The sequence below is a fragment of the Aptenodytes patagonicus genome, chromosome 4 (assembly GCF_965638725.1).
Source record: "Aptenodytes patagonicus chromosome 4, bAptPat1.pri.cur, whole genome shotgun sequence".
Classification (NCBI taxonomy): domain Eukaryota; kingdom Metazoa; phylum Chordata; class Aves; order Sphenisciformes; family Spheniscidae; genus Aptenodytes; species Aptenodytes patagonicus.
In genome coordinates this window covers 83,314,629-83,335,499 of record NC_134952.1, presented here as the reverse complement: position 1 = coordinate 83,335,499, position 20,871 = coordinate 83,314,629, and the positions used below count along the sequence as shown (strand labels likewise).

The 20,871-nt window shown below is 51.5% G+C and overlaps 1 protein-coding gene across 1 annotated transcript; it reads right to left on the bottom strand.

Annotated features, from left to right (window-relative positions):
• Nucleotides 1–253: 253 nt before the first annotated feature.
• PPP2CB (protein phosphatase 2 catalytic subunit beta) lies at nucleotides 254–13,955 on the bottom strand. The gene is made up of 7 exons (XM_076337421.1): nucleotides 13,798–13,955; nucleotides 5,191–5,400; nucleotides 4,770–4,943; nucleotides 4,130–4,219; nucleotides 2,438–2,599; nucleotides 1,452–1,570; nucleotides 254–833 (listed from the first exon to the last, which is right to left on the bottom strand). The coding sequence occupies exons 1-7, from the start codon at nucleotides 13,897–13,899 to the stop codon at nucleotides 761–763; spliced, it is 930 nt and encodes a 309-aa protein (XP_076193536.1). The 5' UTR covers nucleotides 13,900–13,955; the 3' UTR covers nucleotides 254–760.
• Between the last annotated feature and the right edge of the window lie 6,916 nt (nucleotides 13,956–20,871).

The window sequence follows — 20,871 nt, the reverse complement described above, 5'->3', positions numbered from 1 at the left end:
GGCCCCGCCGCTCCGCCCCGGCCCGGAGCCGCCCCCCTCCCCGCCCGCCCCGGCACAGCACCACGGGGGTTGGGGCTGACAAGGGGAAGTTTATTGGTTTCGGTACAGCGAGGAGGATGGCGAGCACTTGCAGGACAAATATACAGAGGGGAGGGGGGGGGGGAAAGGGTAACGGGCGAAAACAAACAACCGGGGGGGGGGGGGGGGGGAGAAAAGAAAAGAAAAAAAAGGCAGGATCAACACGGAACAGGAATCGAGCTCAAAAGGGAACGCTTTTATCCGTGTTATGACAACGTACTCCCAAGCAGGAATTGCTTCCTTTCTCCAGTTAAGTCGGTCGTTCAGTAAAATAAAAAAAAGAGTGGTGGGGGGGAAGAAGTTAGCGCGCATTTCCCTCGAAAATAACCTCTAATTCATGCCAGTTAAACACTAGAACTAAAAATTTACAAAGAAGCATCAAAGGAGATGGAAGTGTTATTCGAGTTACTTTTTCCTCTCTGAACAGTCCAGAAGAAAAACAACGACTACAAATACAGCAGGCAAACCGACTGTCGGGCTGATGGGTATAGGAGATATATATAGTGTTGTAAGGAATTCAGTCTCAAGTTGTGCTCCACGCTCTTCGTCCTCTGTATGGCACATTTTGGTCCATGATGGGGATTTTAAGTTGAGACGAACCCCGATTTCTTACAGAAACGTGTAAATATTGTTGCTCTTTAAAATGCCAGGTGTACTTCCTTCTACAAAGGTTAGGAGAGGTTTATAGGAAGTAGTCTGGGGTACGACGGGTAACATGAGGCTCTCCACGACGAGGCGCTGGGTCAAACTGGAGGCTGCAGGAAAGAAAAAGGGATCATTTTCCCTCCTCCACAAGGTATTTCCCAATGCCGCAATAAACACCAGACTTGCTCTCCTGCTGCTATTGCTTCATTCATCCCAGCTACTTCCACATGAAACGTTCCAGGTCCCAAAATAAGCATCCGTGGGAGTTAAAACTCATCAGCTGGCCGAAATGCTGCTCACGGAGTGACCACCACCCAGCAGGCAGCACTTCAGCAGCCCATCGCTACTTTCACTCGAGCTCAGCTGAATGCAGAATTCGGACACTCTCACCCATCTTTACAAAGCCCACTGCTACCAAAAATAACAATACATAAATCGATCTGTCTTTACTCTCTGCACCAAGCTTGGGCAATAGAGGGATTCAGAAAATGCAGAAGCTACAACTCTCCAGAGAGCCAGGAAGAGGAGATAATGCAGTACCCGAGAGAAGCTCTTAAGAGCTTAACTCACTACTTATTTTTAGATTTTCTTTCAGGTAGAGCACACGACGTTAATTCCAGAGCGGTTTGAACTGGCTTTTCACAAAAGAACCCCTTTGGAAAGGATCAGACATTCCTCACAACACAGAAGGGTTATGAAGAGAGAACAGCCCGAGCCGGGTTACTCACAAGGAATATTTTAAAGTGTCATCTAGTTCCATGATAGCAGCCTGGTTCCCACAACGGTAACAGTAATTGGGCGCACTGAAAATGGTGACCACATTTCGGTCGTGGCACCAATTATAACCCTGCCGGAAAAAGAGAGGAAAAAAAAAAAGGTCTCTGTTAAACCTCAAACCTCAGCCCGTCTGAAGTTCCTCTAAAGGTCTGAAACCATCCAAGGCATTTGTGAAACTGTAGGCTTCTCATAAGCGTTTCCAACTGACTTCGTTTCATTTTAAAAGTAGCGCTTCTACCGCAAGAACAAGCGGTAGAGTTGCTAGTTGCCTACAAAAACAGCTTCAACCCACACTACAGAGAGATCGGCCATTCCTCACCCGTGTGTTTATCCATTTTGTACTCAAATTATGGATTGTACCACGAGAAACCTCAAGATTTTTAGGCATGCCTTCGGCTTTCATCCACCACAAACGAGGATTTGCCGGCTGGATGCAAGCGACTTCTGACACACAGTACTACTTAAGGGACCTACTTGAACTGGATTTTAAAAACGCATCTGCTCCATTGACCCACCTGGCGTTTTTCCAGCACGACACACAAGAAGAGCCTATCAACAGCCAAAATTACGGCTTAACCCCCGTCACGTTTGACTGCCGAGTATTACAGGACAGCCTGTTTAATGCAGCAGCAGTCTAAGTAGAGCGGTCAGCATGTAAGGAGATTATTACTTCCACAAATGGGGTGTGACAGGGTCCCTTTGGCAATTTACTTGGGGGGGTGGGGTGGGGAAGGGCAGAACATCCCCTTATTTACATCGCAGGTCAAAGCACATCATTTTATGTTGCTTCTTGTTTTCATATGACTGAAGTCCCTCTTTGGTGTTTACCTGCTTAACATTTAGGTGTCAGCAAACCCATCAGCGGAAGGTTTCACAGAGAAGACAAGAACTCACACCTACGTTTTGTAAGCCCCATCTAGCAGAGTGCTTGCCCTACCTCCATGACAAGTTGGTGAGCACGGGAGACCAGTGTGAGACCATTGGCATGGTTAAATGTTTCAGAAATATCTTGCCCAAACGTGTAGCCAGCACCACGTGGAGATATACCCCAGCCGCCACGATCATCCGGATCCGACCATAACAGATCGCACATAGGACCCTTGAAAAAGATGAAGCGTTTGCTCTTCATTAGATCGCTAGCAAACTCGTCATAAAAAGCCACTTTTAAAATACATTTTATTTACAGTAAAAAGACTGCCAGCATGCCGTCCTCTGCGCAAGGCACATGAGTTTATTTAACACACATAATATCGGCTAGTTACTCACTGCATCAGCCAGCATCCTTCCCAAAGAAATGAATACGTACACAGCTGACTGAGAAAGGAGTCGATGTAACCAGAGAACTGTTCCCACCTCCTCTTCCACGCACACCGTTTACCGTTTCACTTCAACTAGCCAGAGATACGAAGACACGGAGAGCAGATCCACAGCCTTACTCCTGACTCTCACGGTATAATAGAAAAGGCCACGTGAGAAGGTATGCGCGTCCAAGGATACATAATGGGTTCACTGGTGCCAGCCAAGTTGCAATAAATTAAAGAAAGGGAAACGACCTGTAGGAGGCTATGAACTAACTGTTCCAGAGATTGGTGTTAAGCCTTCAGCAGCCCTTCTGGCAGGGAATTAATCATTTAATTTCCTCTCCTAAACAGTCTACTGTTGGACTTGACATATTCAAAAATATCCTGGTGTACATCATCTAATAGTCACAAATGAAGCTCAGCGGCTTTTCTTGCTGAGCTACTAAGGGGTAGTAAAGACACTCTAGAATTTATCCAAGCCTGCTGCTGTTTTCCACCCCTCAATCTGAGCTCTGCGGTAGGGATCACACTGACTACACGCGGAGGTCCTCAGGACAGCTAGATTTCAGCACACAGATACGCAGCAGCGGACTGGGAAAACCCCAGAGCAACAATACAATCATTACACCGAACTACAGGTAGATGTCCCACCACGTAGTCCTCCCCCCCCCCCCCCCCCGATTCTTGGAGTAACTTACACAGCTTATTTCAGGTTTTTGGAAAGCTTGGGCAGACCTTGCTGCATTGTTCTTGCTGTTATACCAAAGACATTGTAGGACAAGCAGTTCATTTTAATCAGGGAACATTTGTAAGCCCCAACCACGCCAACACAGAAGAGCCATTTGCCACCCTGGGAGCTCAGAAGGTGGTCCCTTCAGTCCTGATCTCGGGCCCCCAGAAAACGATGAACAAGGCGAAACACCGCAGAAGAAAGGACTGGCTGGGGAGGAAGGATGGTGACACAACATGGCTTCACGTGGTGGTTGTGTGTTCACAAGCAAGTCTGTGATGAGGCTGAAGGTAGTAAACACCTTCCCCTGCCAAATACTATTCTTTGAGTCAGCGTGACAGTCAAAAAATCCCGTGATTCTGTGAAAAACAGCTGTGAAAACCCCCATAGCTCTCCTTTTGTAAATTGCTGTAATCAAAGCATATTGACTTGTGTGTGTTTTGCCCAAATGCACGTTCATCTGCTCTAGCTCTTAGAAAGGCAATAATCTGCTGTGTAACCGCGTGTCCCACTGTTTAAATGGATTTCAATGTGAGGCTACATTTGCATTTTCCACCAACAGATATCTAAGTTTATGATGCATTTCCTTTCCTGTTACCTCGTGTGGAACTTCCTGCAGGCGGTCCAGAGCCCTGATATGATCCAGTGTATCTATGGATGGAGAGAGGCCACCGTGGAGACAGAATATCTGTTCCGGAAAAAAAAGAGCAATCCGTTCAGTGCATGTCGTTATGGGAAGACTGATCTCAGAAGTAGCTAGTTTTAGCTCTGTTATCATTCTTGGACAATTACAGCCATCTCACCCTCGCAGCAGAGCAACCAAATTTAATTCCCGCAGAAGGAAACAAAATTAAAAGGCTGCACCTTGCGTACAGAGATCAGAGCAACAGCAAAGAGACCACGCCTTCCGTTTTAAGAACATCTTCCCTCACGGCCACAACTCAGCTCGCATCTGATGTATCACGAGGGGATCCCCACTTGTTGAGCAGTCATTTAAAATGAACCATACATGCAATACCCTGCCATTCCTTCGGCAGCAGAACCGAAAGCCTTCCCGCACCATCAACTTGTATTAACACCTCACTAAATTCTTCCCCAAACCTACAGTAAGTACATGGGCTTTAAAAAAATTCGGATCACGAGTTAAGGGAGCTTGTTTGAGACTCATCATGTAGAGGTCAGACAACGCAGTCCGCGTAACTCTACGAAATGGAGCGTTTTCCTCATTCAAGGCTTACCTGGCCATCTACTAGAGCTGTAAGCGGAAGATAATCAAACAGGTCTGTGAAATACTTCCAGACGTTGGCGTTGCCATACTTTCGCAGACATTCGTCATAAAAGCCATACACTTGTGTAATTTGTCTGCTTTCGTGATTGCCCCTCAGTATTGTAATGCGTTCTGGGTAACGCACCTATTGACAAAGAAAACTCTTCTTTAACACAAGAATCGTACCATCAATACGGAAAGAAACAGAGTATTTCAAACAGCGGTCAAGCATTCAGCTCGGTTACAGAACAGCACGTGTCCATTAACGCATTTCAATTTACATCCGTCTAGCTCAAGCCAACAGTGGCGTCAATGGGAGAGGCAATTTCTTCAAAACTCCCCGAAAGCGGGGTTTTGCCCAAGGCTGCTGTAGAAAAGCTGTCAAACCGTACCTTCAACGCTACTAGAAGAGTCACCGTTTCCACCGAGTAATAGCCTCTGTCCACGTAGTCTCCCATGAACAGGTAATTTGTGTCTGGCGATTTCCCGCCAATTCTAAAGAGTTCCATAAGGTCGTGGAATTGACCGTGGACATCCCCACAGACGGTGACGGGGCAACGTACCTCTTGCACATTCGATTCTTTCGTAAGAATTTCTTTAGCCTAGCAAGAAAAACACATTCAGGACAAAACGTTAGGAAGCTCCTCCATAAGCAGGTGCAGATGTTATCCCACTGCATTCGCACTGGAAACCCGATTTCACTCCAGCAGCTCAAGCTGACCACTGGAAAAACAGTCTGTCGGGTAAGCAAAGGCAAAGTGCATTTCACAAATTCCTGTGGACAAAGACAAGCAGGTTTGCTACTGCGAGGCCAGGTCAGTAAGATCTTATTGTACCACAAGCACTGACAAACAAATTCAAAGTAACTAAACAAGTTAATTGCCAGCCTCCCCTGAAATGAAGCAGTGTGAACTCCAAAACTTGCCCTGGATATACGACTTCCACCACCGCTGGGGTTCACCCGTGAATCCTGTGCTTCTTCCAAAAATTTCTCAAGTGCAGACAAGACCAAGCACTATCCCAGTAAGCTTCATTAGCATCATGGGCAGACGTTATCTTCTTAAGCACGACTGATGGTTTGGTTTTGTGTTTGGGGTTTTTTTGGGTTGGTTTTTTTTTTTCCACATACAGATTTTGACAGATTTCTCCATCTACGTGTTCAAAGCAGCTCAGGTCTGTTCATCTCAGCTATGCGAACTATGGCAGCGCTCAGCACTCTGACTGCCAAAGCCAAGTGCTATTCAGTTTCACAATACCTAGAAACTTTTACCTCAAGAACCACAGCTGTCCCCTCAGTATTGCAGGCCATCCCATGTCCTGCCAGCAAGCGTTCAGCACGGAACTCGTATGAACAGAGATTAGTCAATACTCTTGCCGTCTGCTGTAAGGGTAGAAATACCAGAGGAGATAGTGCATGCCACTCAGGCAACTATGCCGTTTTTTTTCAACAGCTTGATTTGCAAAAGCACACATAAAGCTAGATTATTATTTGACACTCACAATAGTAGGAAAACTATGACCTCCTAGACTTCTGATAGAAGTCATCCGACTTGCAACGATGCGCTTACACACAGACTCCCTCCTGCCACATTTTAGTCTGAGTACCATCTCAGTTGCCAACGGATTGCTCTCAAACCCACGCAGCCATGTGGAACGACTCGCTTTGCCACCTTCGCTGGCAACACAGCAGCAGGCTGGAACAACTCTTCTGCCAGCACTGACAGCTGCTCCTCACTGCCTTCCTCCTCCGGGATCCCTCAGGCTTCCCCCCGCCGTCGGACACCCGTAAACCTCACGTGCTCTCCCAAGACCAGGATTTCGCAGCAGCGGGTCCGCACCACGGAAACAGCACTGCAAACAGCGTGTTTGTTCCGTATCAACAAAGCCAGCTCACCGTGCGATCGCTGAGCGGAGATTATGCTAAGAAAGGCTGCACACGACAAAGCGGCTCATCTGGCAGAAACGCCGGGCGACCACGACGGCACCAGATGAGCTGAGCTGTGTTACTCTGCCAAACAATAACCAAGGCGAGCGCCAGGGCCGGGGGTTGACGGGGCTGCCCCAGCTCTCCAGAGGTGCCGCACTTGCGGATTGCATAGGGGCGAGTACGAGACGACTGGAGCCATGTGTCAGGAAAGGGAACCTTCTCTGCACATTCCCAGAACACGCGGGAACTAACAAATTCATTTACCTTGCAGAGGGGCAGACTTCTTCTTGCTTAAGCTGCTGAGGAAAACAACTATTCCTAAGCTTCACTTTACTAACCTGGCACAGAACATCACTGCATATGCAAGAGGCGCTTCTCTCGCCCAGGGCACTTTTTGCCCTGCCAGATTTCCAATCCTCTTCCAAGCACAACAGTTTAACAACTTCTAAAGGCGGATCACATACAACTGGAAAAGCAAAGTCAGAGGCAATTTAAACATATGGAGCCACAACCAGCTTCCCTGGCCGTACCCAGCTGGCAACAAAATGACCACAGATGGAGGGATGGCACCCCTGGATTTAGTCATCTCTTCCTCTACACCCAGCAGTTCCTCTGCTAATTACAGCCATGTAATGTGGCCTATCTGCATTACCTTATTATCGTTATCAAGTATCATGTTTGTTTTGTTGCCTCCAGCTCATCAACTGATGCAGATCAGCGCTCCAGGCACATGTGAGGCACAGAGAACACCCACAGACGGGCTCGGTCCCATTTGGACAAAAGGGATGAAGGATCACCAGTGCTGAACAGTCACCAGCAGGCGACGATTCGGCTATTCATCGCCAAGTCCCTTCGCTCAGGATGATGTAGCTCCCACCTGCTGCTACCAGGAAGAAGCTGCTTACCCAGCACACCCTCAGTGGGCTCCCGGAGGACCCCTGGGTTCACATTCAAACGTTAGTTGCCTCGCCTCTTTTAGGGAAAGCGCGTATTGGGAAAGAATAACTAGAACCCAAGCAGTCAAGGGCTTGGACAGCATCCAGCTTGCCCCTTGCACGGAACGTAACCCGAGGGACGTGACCCTGATCCTCAAAGACACGTCCTGCACGTGGGCTCGATGACGCGGGGTCTTCCTTGCAGCTCTAAACTGACTGGAAACTGCTGAACGTGTTGCGTCTTTGAGTGCAACAGTAGTACTCAAATTCTGCTCAAGTATCTTTAAAAGCACCTATAGAACCTTTTGAGAGCTTCTGCCCTCTGAGAGAGACAAATATAAAACACGGACACAAAACAGCTGCTCAGCGTGTTGACTTGCACAAAGCAAGAGACAGGGTTTCTTTGTAAGCCGGAGCTAACTTAACCACGAAAGGCGCGAGGTATTTTCTGCCTTTTCATATCACGCATACTGCTCCCTTCCCAGATGCATAAAAAGGAATACACTCACTTCAAGGCCCCGGGGAAAAGATGCAGGACGCTGTACAGATACCGTACATACTTACCAGTGTCTCAACCACATCATCGCCCTCCACCTCTCTGATCTGCCCAGAAAACCCATGCACCCATCCTGAGAACACAGCACAGGCAACAGAGAAGAGCTGCTTTTGCGCAGTAATAGGGCAAACATACTCACGTTACATGCATCCTAGGCAGGTGGGCCAGCCTGAGTCCTGAAATTTTGGTAGTAGGAGAATCTAGAAGTTTCCCCTCATTAGAAAGGACGAGCTAGAGCTGAAGAGCAGCAGCTTCTTAAGCTGCCTACCAGCTGTTACTGCGTAGTCTATTTTAGCTTACTATGTAGACAAACATACATGCACGTGAATAGATTAAGTCTGTTGTTTTAACGCTGCAAAGCTGGTTCAAGTCAGGGTCGGGAGCTAAGCTCGGCTGGCCACAGAGGTTTGCCCTCATGTGACTTCCTAATGCAGAACAAGACCTTTAAAATCTTAAGCATCATTAAAAACATCCCAGAAAAGCGGCAACTAGCGCACTCTGCTTGCATGTTTCACCGTGCAGAGGTAACACTAAAGTCAAATGACTTCAAATAACAGAAGCACCATTACAAAACAAGGATGAAAAACTCTGATGCAAGTAAGCTGCCCTGCATTATCATAATTTGCTTAAGACGACTATTAAATAACTATTACTTCAAGTCATATTTTAGCTACCTTGGTTTTAGAAAATGGTGACTAATGTTAATCAGCTTCCTAAGCGTGTGTCCCAGTTGTTTTGGATGAAAACCATATCCAGGTCAGAATAAAAAGAAGCAGCTTTTAGGTATTTTTATTAAATAAACCTCCATTAAGCACAATAGTCACCATGTCTGTGCTCAATATTACTTTGAAGAGTAGACTGTTTGTTGGCTGTGCGCTTGCTCATCATCTCAACTCCCCTCTCTTTCCCAGTTTTATATTCTGTGGATCATCTTTGTAGACTGGAACACAAGCTGGTCTGCTGTCCAGTCCTCAATCCGCGTGGAGAGAGGCCGGAGAATGCACGTCCCAGTAATTTACTGTGTTGTCCTCGCAAGAGGAAACCGAGCGGTCTCAGGGCTTGAACACAACCCATTAACGTGCTGCTCCGAAACCCGAGATGCTACACGGGCTCTGAGACTACCGTCGGGATCACCAGGAGACCGATCCCTCTGAGAGAGGCTTAACAATCAAATCCACATCAACTATTAGGCTGTTCAGATTTGTCTACGATAACTGTGTAGGCCAATTCCACGGGTGAGGGGATTACGATCCAACCAGGAGGCAGCTTTTCAGCGCTGTGCTTTCTCTAGAGAAAACCAAAGACCCCAAGCACCTGCTTAGCATACAAGATCCTTAGAGAGCACAGAAACTCGGCTCCTCCTGGAAGATTCATTTACTGCACCACGAGCTCAGTTTGACCCGTAGAGGCTCTTACTTCAGCAATCAGAGAAGCCAGCCATGGAGTTTCTGATCAACTGAACGGTCATTCCATCAGCTGCGACAGACCAAACTACTACGTCAACAAGTGTGCCGAGGCTATTAAAATCTCAAGGAGCTTGGCCTGAACAAGAACCAGCTAGATTCTCCCCAAATGAGATGGAAGCCGGAGGGACGGAGCTGTCCTGCCCTTCAGCAACGAGGCCGCAGAGGACACCCTGGAGCCTCAAGCGCGACAGGGACTGTCAAGGCACACACGTGCTCCTAGAGGTACCTGGGCCAGCATACCCTGGGATGACTGTCATCGCTGGAGAGATGAAACATTCCTGGCCGCGACTCAACACAACGCTCGGAATTTCATGGTTTGAACAGCGTCCAGGATGCTACTTGGCTCCATCACTCGTACTAATTTCACCAATTAGTGCAGAAGAGCTTGCTAACTCATTCTCCTAAGATTATTCTTAGGGGAAATGATCTCGGGGGGCAGAAGCATCATAGGTACGTGCCAGTAACAGCAATATTCCCTACAGCATCAACTGGCTCCTGCTGCTTGGTTTGAAGAATCAGTTTACAATTACCATTCAATAACTGTACAAGAAATGCAAGTCCTCATTAGCGATTAGAATCCTTCTCCTCCCACCACTTCACAACACAAAGCTCTCAAGCTGCTCACAGCAATGAGACTGTAACCCTTCTTACACATCCAAAGAACAAAGATATAAAAAAGAAGCTACAAAGAGAGACTGTTATGGATGGTTGCTTGCCTGTGTTTAATTTAAGAGACAGCCTTTTACTTGCCTTCTTTCATATCTCATTTTATTACCTTGGTGTAAAACCCTTTTCCCTGGGATTAAGTAGGATGGCTCTCAACTCCCTCACCTGCACCAGAATTCGTTTGCTGACCTGACCTTAAAAACACAAGTACGCAGAGATTTCCGTGTCCAAACTTGGGAGCGCTTCCTATTAAATGAAACCAAATTCTTGACCTTTTAGCCTGCCTTTAGCTGTCCAAAATACAGGTTACAACCTGTGCAAGTTCAAAGGCAGTTCGATCCAGCCAGCACTGCCCTGCTATCAGTACCCAAGTTAACAATTCGAAAGCTAGCACCGGCACAGAAAGCTGCCATGGCACCTCCGATGAAGCGCAGACATAATCCAAGGCAGAACTCTATAGATTTTCACTGCCTATTTAATGCGAGTGGAAAAAGGCTTTAACAACCTTCGGCCATAAAGAGAGTCTAAGACCATGATGTTAAGCGTAGTAGTAGGAGATGCAAGACATCCGACGCACATTTCCCCAACACGCTGGAAGATTTCTCGTGTCTACAAGCTCCAGCAGGGATCATAATTGTTTGTCCTTCTATTATCCTTTAAATGCCTGCATGATTTTGGCTAGATTTCATTTTAAAGACCAGCAGAACGGGAAACAAGTGCTCTCACGTTGTCTTGAGATGACATCTTGATTAACTGCATGAAGAATACAAGACTGATCAGCTGCCAAAATGATGTCGTAACTGGGCAGGTGAAGACAGAATGTGATTTTTACAGGTGCAAGTTTCAAGAACTTTCAGACCGCAGAATAATGTGGCATACCCTCATCAACCCTAGCGATGTCCAGCCTTTCCCTCATTACCATCCATTACGCCAGCAATTAAAAGCAATAATGACCCACACAGGCAAGTCCGGGATTTGCTTCTTTGGGTTTTTTTTTCACCTCATTTGGATTTAAGCCTTTCTTTGTTAACTACCGAACTCTTCCACAAATTTAAACCTGAGTCAGGAGGTACTATTGTGCTTGGCCTCTTAGAAATTAGCCACAGAAAAGGGAGCGCTAGGCAGCAAGACAAGGTTGGTAAGGGTTTCTTCAAATATTATCTCAAGGAAACAAACTAAACCAGCTTTCCGGCAGGGCTGCTTCACACCAAAAGCAATCCTGCACACCCAAAAGTTTTTGTAAGCTCCCTTCCACTACCAGCTGGGTGATACAACCAGTCCCCAAAAACTTAAGAATAAGCCAAGTAAGAGCATCACAGAGTATTTATTCATACCCAAGTCGTTTTGATCAATTACCAGCACCCTTGAAGAACGAGGTGCTGTGATAGATGACATTCGTTTCACGCCGTGCACCACAGGTTCAGGGTTCCTACCTGTCATCTGGATGACAAACACCCTCTCCACCTCCAGCTGCAACGCGGTGCGCTGAGCTGCCGCTCTCCCTATTTACTGTGCGAGCCCTGACGTACAGCCACAATCTGCTGGCATTGTCCTCCAGCTTCTCAAAACACAGCAGCCACAGCTCCTTAATTAACAACACAGCTGGAGAAGAAGGGAAACCGTTTTCTGTAACAGCTTGCTGGTTAGAACAGCAGTTCCCAACCAGCAATGCTTGGAGCAGGGCACAGATCACGCTAATAAATTCTTTCCGGCTTATTAGCTGGGCCTCACGCGGGAGACAGCACAGCCACAAGGAGCTCTTACTCACTCTTGAAGATGTATCTACTCTTCAAGCCACTGCTGTCGCTCCCTGCTGCAGCAGCAGCCCTTCTCGCAACACTCCCTCGGAACTGACGGCGCTCTGGAGCAAGAGTCATAAAACAAACAGACAGCCCCAGCATGGGATTAAAAAAAAAAAAAAAAAAGAGGCGGAAAGAAAACAGAGACTGGGTGGGGGCTAGCTAGATGTCAGGACCACTGGTGAAAGCATTTACCAGGAAGCCAGAGCCTGGAGCTCTGCCTAGTCTCTGCCCGTGACATTCAAACAAACAGCTCCTACCTTTCCGATGAGCACCCCTGGCACGTTGTGAGGTTGCGGCGCAGACCCTCTCTACTGTTCAGATCTCATCACCGCGGTAGCCTACCGAGGATCCGACAGAAGGAAACAGCCGCGTCTTCTGAAGTTGGCACTGAGATGTTTAGTCACCAGCCAAAATGTGTTGCCATGAACAGGCATCAGAAAACATGCTGCACTTCTGAGAGAACTGAGCGAGACACACAGGTAATAACGTGACAACGCCAAGTTCACCATCAGCAATATGACACTAAAGGGAACGCCGAACTAACTACTCTACCCTCTGCGCCTGATAATTATCAGTCCATCCAGGAAAGGAAGCTGAGAGCTTCTCTGGACCACCTGATGTGCAGCAAGGGCCTCTGCTGGTCACTGAGATAAGAAGCAAATAGAAGGAATTATCTTTTGTTACGACATTTGTTATCACTTGAATTCTTTAACTGTCACATCTTGCCAAGTGCAAAGAAAATCCTAACTTAGTGCCACAGATTGCAGTACTGAGGGAGTGTTCACACAGAGATATTTAACTTCTCAAAATCCAACCCAAGTCTAAAGATCCGTCTCCTGATGGGGGGGGGGGGGGGGAAGGCTCTTGACAAAGGCCCTACACTAAACAAGTCCAAACAGGAATTTGCCAAAGGACTGTCCAAACCACAGTCCGAAATAGCAGACGGTGTCCTTTATCCAACCACTTCTCATTCTATTTTAGTCTCCCTCAGCAGCCCGTAAGCCTCTGTTTAGGTCGGCACTACAGCTTATCTCTTATCTCCCTCTGCTTTCCTACGTTGCGCATCAGATGTCAGAAGATGTCCTCGTTGATTTAGGCTTGATTCTTCAGCATGTGGCTACTACGCGTTACGAGACGGAAGGGAGAAGTGCAACGTGAGGCCCCCGAGAGACAGAAGCCATTCCTCCCCGCACACGCCGCCCCCGAGCCTCCTCCGCAGCTTAGATGAACCCAAAAGGTAAAAACCATGCTATTGAGGGCAGTTATGGGGGGGGGGGGGGGGGGGGGAATCCTATAGCCGCGGCATTTTTGACGCCAGAAATATACCGCCACCGCGTGCGAGAGGACTCCCGGCCGCGGGATGTTCTACGGGCGGCATCACGCTCTCACAGCCAGGACAGCGAGGAGAAGCAAGCCCCTTTCCCCGTCACAGCACCCCGCACGCCCCCGACCGCCGTTTTCGCCGCGCTCTGCCCGCAGCTCCCCAGCAGCGGGGCCGAGGCATCGCCCGCCCCAACCCCCGCGGCCAAGCCACCCCGGCCCGCAGCGCTGCCGGCCGGCGAGTCACCTCCTACCGGCACCGGGCCCTAGAGGGGAGGCGAAGCCGGGCCCCCAAGCCCAGCGCGGCCCCCCGGGCTCCGCGCTCACCTTCTCGCAGAGGCTGCGGACCTGGCTCTCGCTCAGCTGCCGGCACTCGTTCAGCTGCTCGATCCACTGGTCCAGCTCCTTGGCGAAACCTTTCTCCTCCATGGCGGCGGCGGCGGCGCTGTCCGCCGCGTGGGGCCGGGCCGGGGGCCGGGCAGGGCCCCGCCGCGCTCGGGGCCCGCGAGGCCCGGGCCCGCTTAACGGTGGCGGCGCAACAACCGGGACGCGAGGCCTGCTCCGCTACGCGTAATGGCGGCCCCCCCCACCCCCCTGCCCGATCCTGCGCACTTCCGGCCACACCCACCCCGCGTGGCCCGCGCGCACTTCCCAGCCGCCGCGGCGCACGCGCGAGCCCCGCCTCCCCGCCAGGGCCCCGCCTCCCCGCCAGGGCCCCGCCTCCCCGCCAGGGCCCCGCCCCTCGCCGTTAACGGCAGCCGCCTCCCGTGAGGCGGCCACCGCCGCCGCCGCCGGCCGCGCCGCCCCCGCTCCCTTCACCCCCCCCCCCGACCCGCCGGTGGCGGATCCCACACACCACCCCCCTCCCCGCGGCGGGTGGGGGTGAAGCGGGGTAGGAGGGAGGCGAGGCGGAGGCCGGGCCCCGTCCCCGTCCCCCTCGGGTGGCGGCAGGGGCCTGAGGGGGAGCGGGCCGAACCGCGGGCCGCCCCCCCCCCCCCGTCACCGCGTTTGGGGTTTAACGTGACGAGGCGGGGGGAGGTCGGGCGTGCAGCCAGCCCGGGCAGGCTTGGCTTGCGGTAGAGCCCGGCTCCTGACAGCGTGGGGGAACCGATGTCGTGACGGGTCTGCCGGGGACAGGCTCCCGGGGAGGCCGGAGCCACCCGGCAGAGACGGGCCCGGAGATGTGCGTGGGGGAAAAGGTGAGCTCGCTGTCAGGACAGACACCGACCCCGTCTCTGCGTATCCTTTCTACGCTACCTGTGACTCGGGAGGCCGCTTTCGTTTCCATTTGGATTTACGTGCACGCGTAGTTACGATACGCGGCGTCTCGCTGCTGCTGCGTGACGGGAGACGGTGCCTCTGTTCCACCCAAAGTGACCGAAACACCTTACCGTACAAATGGAAGTAAATCACGGAAAGCAGGTGCAACTTTCACCCTGTGAAGGGGCCAACGCGAAGCATGTGCGTGACTCGGTCCCACTGAAATCCTGAAACGAGGAACTGGGGCGCTGCCAGGGTGGTTTGTGGTCTCCTGCACCGGCACCCCCGGCTCTGACAAGGAAAACTTGACGACTGACGGGGCGGAGGGAGGCACCCCCTGGGTTGAAGCTGGCTGGGACGGCTTCCGCGCTTCGCTGCCCAATTCAAATTCAGGTTTTTATCCGAGCCTGGGGCTTTCAACGATCCGCCGATTTGCGCGAGGGCGCTGATCTGACTTCAAAGCCGTGGCAGCATTTTGGGGGAAATTTTTTGTTTGTTTGTTTGTTTTGTTTTTCCCTTCTGCCGGGACTTTTAAGATGCCAGCTGCACTCTCTGCAGCTGGCCGCCGCCGCCGCCGTGCCGGACGTGGCAGGGATCGGCGGAGGCCGTGCTTCCTCCAAGGCTGCGGCTGGCCCCGACGATCGCCGCTGCACGACCTGGTCAAGGGAGAGCTTGCAGCGAGGTGGGCTACCCAGGGAGGACAGTGCATACCGAACGCAGCACGTTATTAATTAACATAAACGTTAACAATAAAAATTAACATACTTGCTTACAGTCTGGTACTCGATTCAGCTTGCGGTCCAGCTCTAAATTGCGACTGACCTGTGAACATTTCTGTCTACTGCAGCATAGCCGGCTCTTTATTTGATCTTCTGCAAGTTTTGACTTGCTTTACTGTCTCCTCTATACCAGAATGTAACAGTAATGTATAGTGACAACGATGTAGTAACTCTGGTTATTATATCGCTAAGGTCTGGCGTGCTGGGTACGCTCGAGTTCCAAGCGCCTGGCCCAGGCAGCGAGGACCGGGATTTTAGGAGATCACTGGTGGGAAACTTTTCCGGGATTTTTAGCAGAATAAGATAAGTGAAGTCCCTTGCGGTGTTTGTTTTCATGTCAGATGGAAAAGCTGAGAATCGCCGAGGATGTACTCAGGCTGTGCGGGTGTTCTTCTACCGGGAACGCCAAAGCCGGTCACGGTTTCCTTAATCCCCGCTGGGTAAAGCAGGTGGACTTGCGGACTTCACCCTGAGGTGAAGGAGAAAATTACAGGGTTCAAAACATCGCATCCCTGAAGCGAACTTTCCAGCTAAAAATACATTTCGCAAAATAAAAGGGAGCAATATATATGTATATATGAAATACAATTTTGTAGCTGCTCTTAAAGATTGCCCATCGTTTGCCATTTCAGTACCCAGAAAAGACGCCTGCCAGGAGCCGTTTGCATACACCTGGATGTTTTATTTGCTCGTTTGTTTCCAGCAGGTTATTTTTAACCGAATCGCCCGCGTTCGTGGCACTGCAGCGGAGAACTTAACGGCCCCGGGATAAGGCGAAACCTCCAGCGTGGCAGCGGACAATAAATCTTTCCACCCGAGAGCTTCCCAAGGGCAGCACGCGCCGTCTGCCTTCAAGAGTGTAAAGGAGACCGACACCCGCCGTAAAAATCGTCCCCTGGCTTGTCCAAAATGACCAGAAAAAGTGCGTCCCGGGTCTCGGGAGGTTATGATGCAGCGTTAAAACAAATGCTGAGCGGCTTTTATTTATGTCTTTCAAATTTTTAAGGTTTCCTCATTATTTAATGCGAGGAAACAAAATCAGAAAGAAGGCCGTGCGTTAACATGGGAGTCTCGCATCACTCCTGCTGGAGAAATACCACGTACCCCGGGGCTCGCAGCGAAATCAGAGAACAGCATTGGCTAGCTGTTAGCAAGCTCGTTAAGCTGGTTGGTTATGTACTGGCTAACTAGTAAGTTGATTATTATCCTAAGTTTTAGATTGGAAACAACTATCCGGTAACTACTTGCCAACCCCTTTCTATCCCTGTGTACGGAGACATACGTATATATATCCACGTACGCACACACTTTGGGGATAAGTTTCTATTTACTGATTCCTTACCACCACTAAAATGTTTAACAGGAAAAGCCTAAATGGAAAGCTTGAAGAGGTACATTCCTCTTGGCTCCTTATCAGGAACTAAAGAGGTTTCTTCGGTATCGATCCCGAGATGACGGGTCCTCTCCTGGGCGTCGGCGAAGGACCAGCAAAACCTCGCACCTACGGCTGTGGCAGCCTGAACCAGGACCGTCCTCGGATCACCCCGACGTCGTTTCTCGGAAGGGCGAGCTCTCGGGAAGAGGCGCGGATTTCCCTGCAAAGGTGTGGCAGGGAGGGAGCTTGCCGAATTGCTCGCCAGGCAGCAACGGGGGATGTTCAGCAGACTCCCCGGCAGGGAAAATTGAAAAGCCTCGCCAAGAGAAAATCAATGGAAGGCAGAAGCCTGCGGCGCTAGGCTGCGATCTGGATGTTGGCTGTGGCGCTAGGCTGCGATCTGGATGTTGGCTGTGGCGCTAGGCTGCGATCTGGATGTTGGCTGTGGTGCTAGGCTGCGATCTGGATGTTGGCTGCGAGCCTGGCGGAGAGAAAACCCGCCCGGGCGTGCTGCGGGCGCCCCGCAGCACATCCTCCGCCGTGCAAAAACCGAGGGGGTGTTGTAAATTTGAAGCGTACCTGCGGGGTCCCCTCCGGATCACGCTGTCATCGCTGCTGGTCATGTCCTCTGGGGTCGCAGGGCGGACTGAGAGGAAGGCCGTGGTTAAGAAACGGGGGTCAGGATGCACAGCTTGCCCTGGACGTGGCTTTGCTGCAACAGTTGAAGCGTGTAAAGCTTTATCTGTGCAGAAGACGGCGTGCACCTCTGCTCCCCAGCGGGTGAGAGAGGAGTTTGAGGTTGCACGCCGAGGTCTGAGGCTCACCGATGCCTCCTCAGCCGCCAGGCAGGTCAGCCGCCACGGTCCCCCTTACTTCGCAGCGGCAAATTTTCCTCCAGTTCCTCAGCATTTGGTGGACGGGCAGCGAGAGGACCGAGTGCCCGTCCCTGGCACAGACAAACTTCATGTGCTCAGTGGTCTTCATCGTTCTCACGATACGAGCCATTTTCCTCAAATCTATCCTGGCGGCCGACTTTAAACGTCCAAGCAATCCCATAAACCGGTTGCGGTTGCGGTCTAGCTGGCTACCGGAGATGGCCAACGCAACTGTTCTTCCCAAGGTCTCTCTCGAATGATCTTTCAAGTAGTGAGAAGGAAGCCGTTTGCTCTTGGCAGTGAAGTAACTCGGGAAGAAGCGATAAATCAAACCACAATAAGCTCCGAAATCCTTCTCCCCCTACTTTTTTTTTGCTATTGAATTCTTTAGGAAGCGAACCTTTTCACACATCGCGACTACCTCAACGTGGGTCTCAACAGCTTCGGGCTGTACGATGGCGGTACTAAGGCTGCCTTCCTTCACCGCGCCCAGCGCGTTCTCGTCGGCGATCAAAAGGGTGCTCACACCTTCCCCCTGCAAAATCTGAAAATACTTTTTGAGGGTCTCAGAATGCTCCCTACACCTCGCCGTGAGCGTCTGCAGCTTCCTGCGATCCGCAGGGCGGGCTTCTTCCAGCATTTCTCCCAGGCAGCAAATACCGGGATGTGAAACGGGGATTTTCTTGGGCGTGACTTTCATAACAACCCGACGCCGGGGCTTGGCGTTTCTTATCCATCCTGTTACGGGGTTTTCCAGTTTTAAGCTGACAGATCTCGCTGGGTTTGGACAGGGCCTCCTGGTCGAGTTCGAAGAGAAGCCGGCTCTTTTCCCTCCTCAGCAGCCTTTCCTGAAGACACCCTTCTGTCTTTCCCAACAAGGCTTTTGGCCGCCTCAAAAAAATACATGCTCAAGGTCAAAGAACGACGCCCTCGGGGCCGCGGATGCACAAGTCTTGGTGAAGGCTGCCTTTGCGGAGAGCATCTCCGCTAGGAGCCGGGGCGGCCGGCGGCTCTGGCCTCTGATTTTTGGGGGGCACCAGGCTCCCACCTCCCCGTCCAGAAACAGGGGATTTGCTCGGGGTGCCGGGTTGGCTTTCTCTCTTTTTGTGGACTCGTTTGCCCGGAGATCCCCTCCCTCCCTCCCCGGGCGACAGCCCCCAGCCCCCGGCGCTTTCCAGCGTTTAGCAAGCGGATTTTCCACCACCTTCTCTAAAATCTAACTATTTCTGCGCTAAAACCTTCTGAAAAGGCAATGCTGGTGAAATCGGCGTAAAACGCCACGAGAAGATAAATAAATGCTGGCTCTGTAACATTAAACCGCCCATTGGGTACCCTTGCTTGCTTATTTTTGCGATTTTTTTCCACTGAAACTTGGTCTTTTAGGGTGTGATACAAAACGCGAGGGAACCCAAATCAGAAATACTTACTTACTGCCAGCGCCGCCTCTGGAGGGCATTGCCTGGGCTTACCCACCACTTACCCAAAGAGCGGTGCATTCCTAACGGTACGCCTGCATTTTAGAGAGGGAAAAAACCCCCCCACAGTGAAAAAATAAATAGATCGGGAAAAGTCCTTTCTTCTGCCAGCAGCTGAGGGTGCACAAACCGGGACACGTCCTTGGAGTCACCGCACGGCTTCTAGTAGCCGTCCGCGCTTGGGGGAATAAAACCCACGAAGAAAAAAGGAGCTACTTGAATTTCACACCCCCCCCTTTTTTTTTTTTGCCCATTTGGGCCCATCCAAATTTCCCCTGCTGCAACTTCTCTTGCAGGGAGTTATTCCACCCTGGCAAATAACAGCTCCTGGTGGCACCGTCCCCGTCTCTACGGGTGGAGGGGTCGCCGGATGGGTCTCGGGTGGCCCCCAAAGGGCACCTGCCCCCCCCCCCCCCGAAAGGGTGCAGGGGAGCACCGGGGTGCCCGGGGGCGCGAGGATGCGGACCTGCCTGCCCCGGCGTGCACCCGTGCGCAGCCCCCCCGCACTGCCCCTTTTCTCCTGAAGGCCCCCTCCCCCCCCCCCCGACACCCCACCTCACGTCGCACGTGCACCCTCACCCCAAGCCCCCCACGCGCCCCAGGGGCCTCACAGGTGCGACCGGGGGCTCCTTGCGCCCCAGAGCAGGGCACCCTGGCCCACATGCCCCCAACCACCCCCCTGCCTCGCGTCGCACACACACACCGGGGCCCCGTGCACCCCACGGTAGGGCACCCCACACCCTGCACCCTCACCCCATGCTGCGCGGGCACCCTTGGGCCCCTCACATGCCACGATGGGGCACCCCGGTCTCCCCTGTGTGTCGTGTGTGTCCCCCCCCCCATCACAGCACTGTCTCAGGCCCCATCACCCGCACCCCCCTGTCACCCCGCGCCTCTTCCGCAGCGCCCGCCGCTGAGCCCCGGTGCTTTCGTGACAGCAGTGGCACGGCCGTGGGAGAGGCAGTGCCAGCAGAGCTGCCCCGGGGAAGGGTGCAGCCACCAAAAATCAGCTGGGGAAGCAAGTCTGCATGATTTGGGGCGATGCACTGACGCTCAGCGCTCCCGGGGACCGAGCAGAGCCCGCCACCCCCCCCGATTTGAGGCTAAAAGGCGACAAGGGAGCGTTTCGGGGTGCAGACACCTCATTTTCGCTGAGGATGGAAGGCAGACGTACCTGACAGCACCCTCCGCAAAGCTGGGCTTCTTGTTCCCAGCTTCTCCCCACGGGATTCATCTCTGCTCCCTCCTTCCCGTGCCGGCGTCCATCACCATAGGCAGCGCTGCTCGTACTGCGAGGAGCAGCAGGAAACATCTACAAAACTTTGATAAACTGGGAAAAAAAGCTGGGGAGAGGTCAGAGGGGAGGAAAAAGGCAAAGAGAGGGGGGACGGTGCCTGGAGAGGGGGATAAATCACTGAAAACGGACTCCGTGGCCGTAACAGATGCGCAGGGACAGTTTCCGATGGGAAGGAAAGGCGACAGCCCAAGCCCGCGCACGGACTCCCCTGAAATGTTCCCCTTAGATACGGATGATGTCTTTAAGGGAATATAAAATGCCCTCCTGCAGCAGCCCGCAACATTTTTAATCCGAAAATAGCTTCTTTTGCAGGGGGAGCAAAAACCCTCAAAACCTTAAA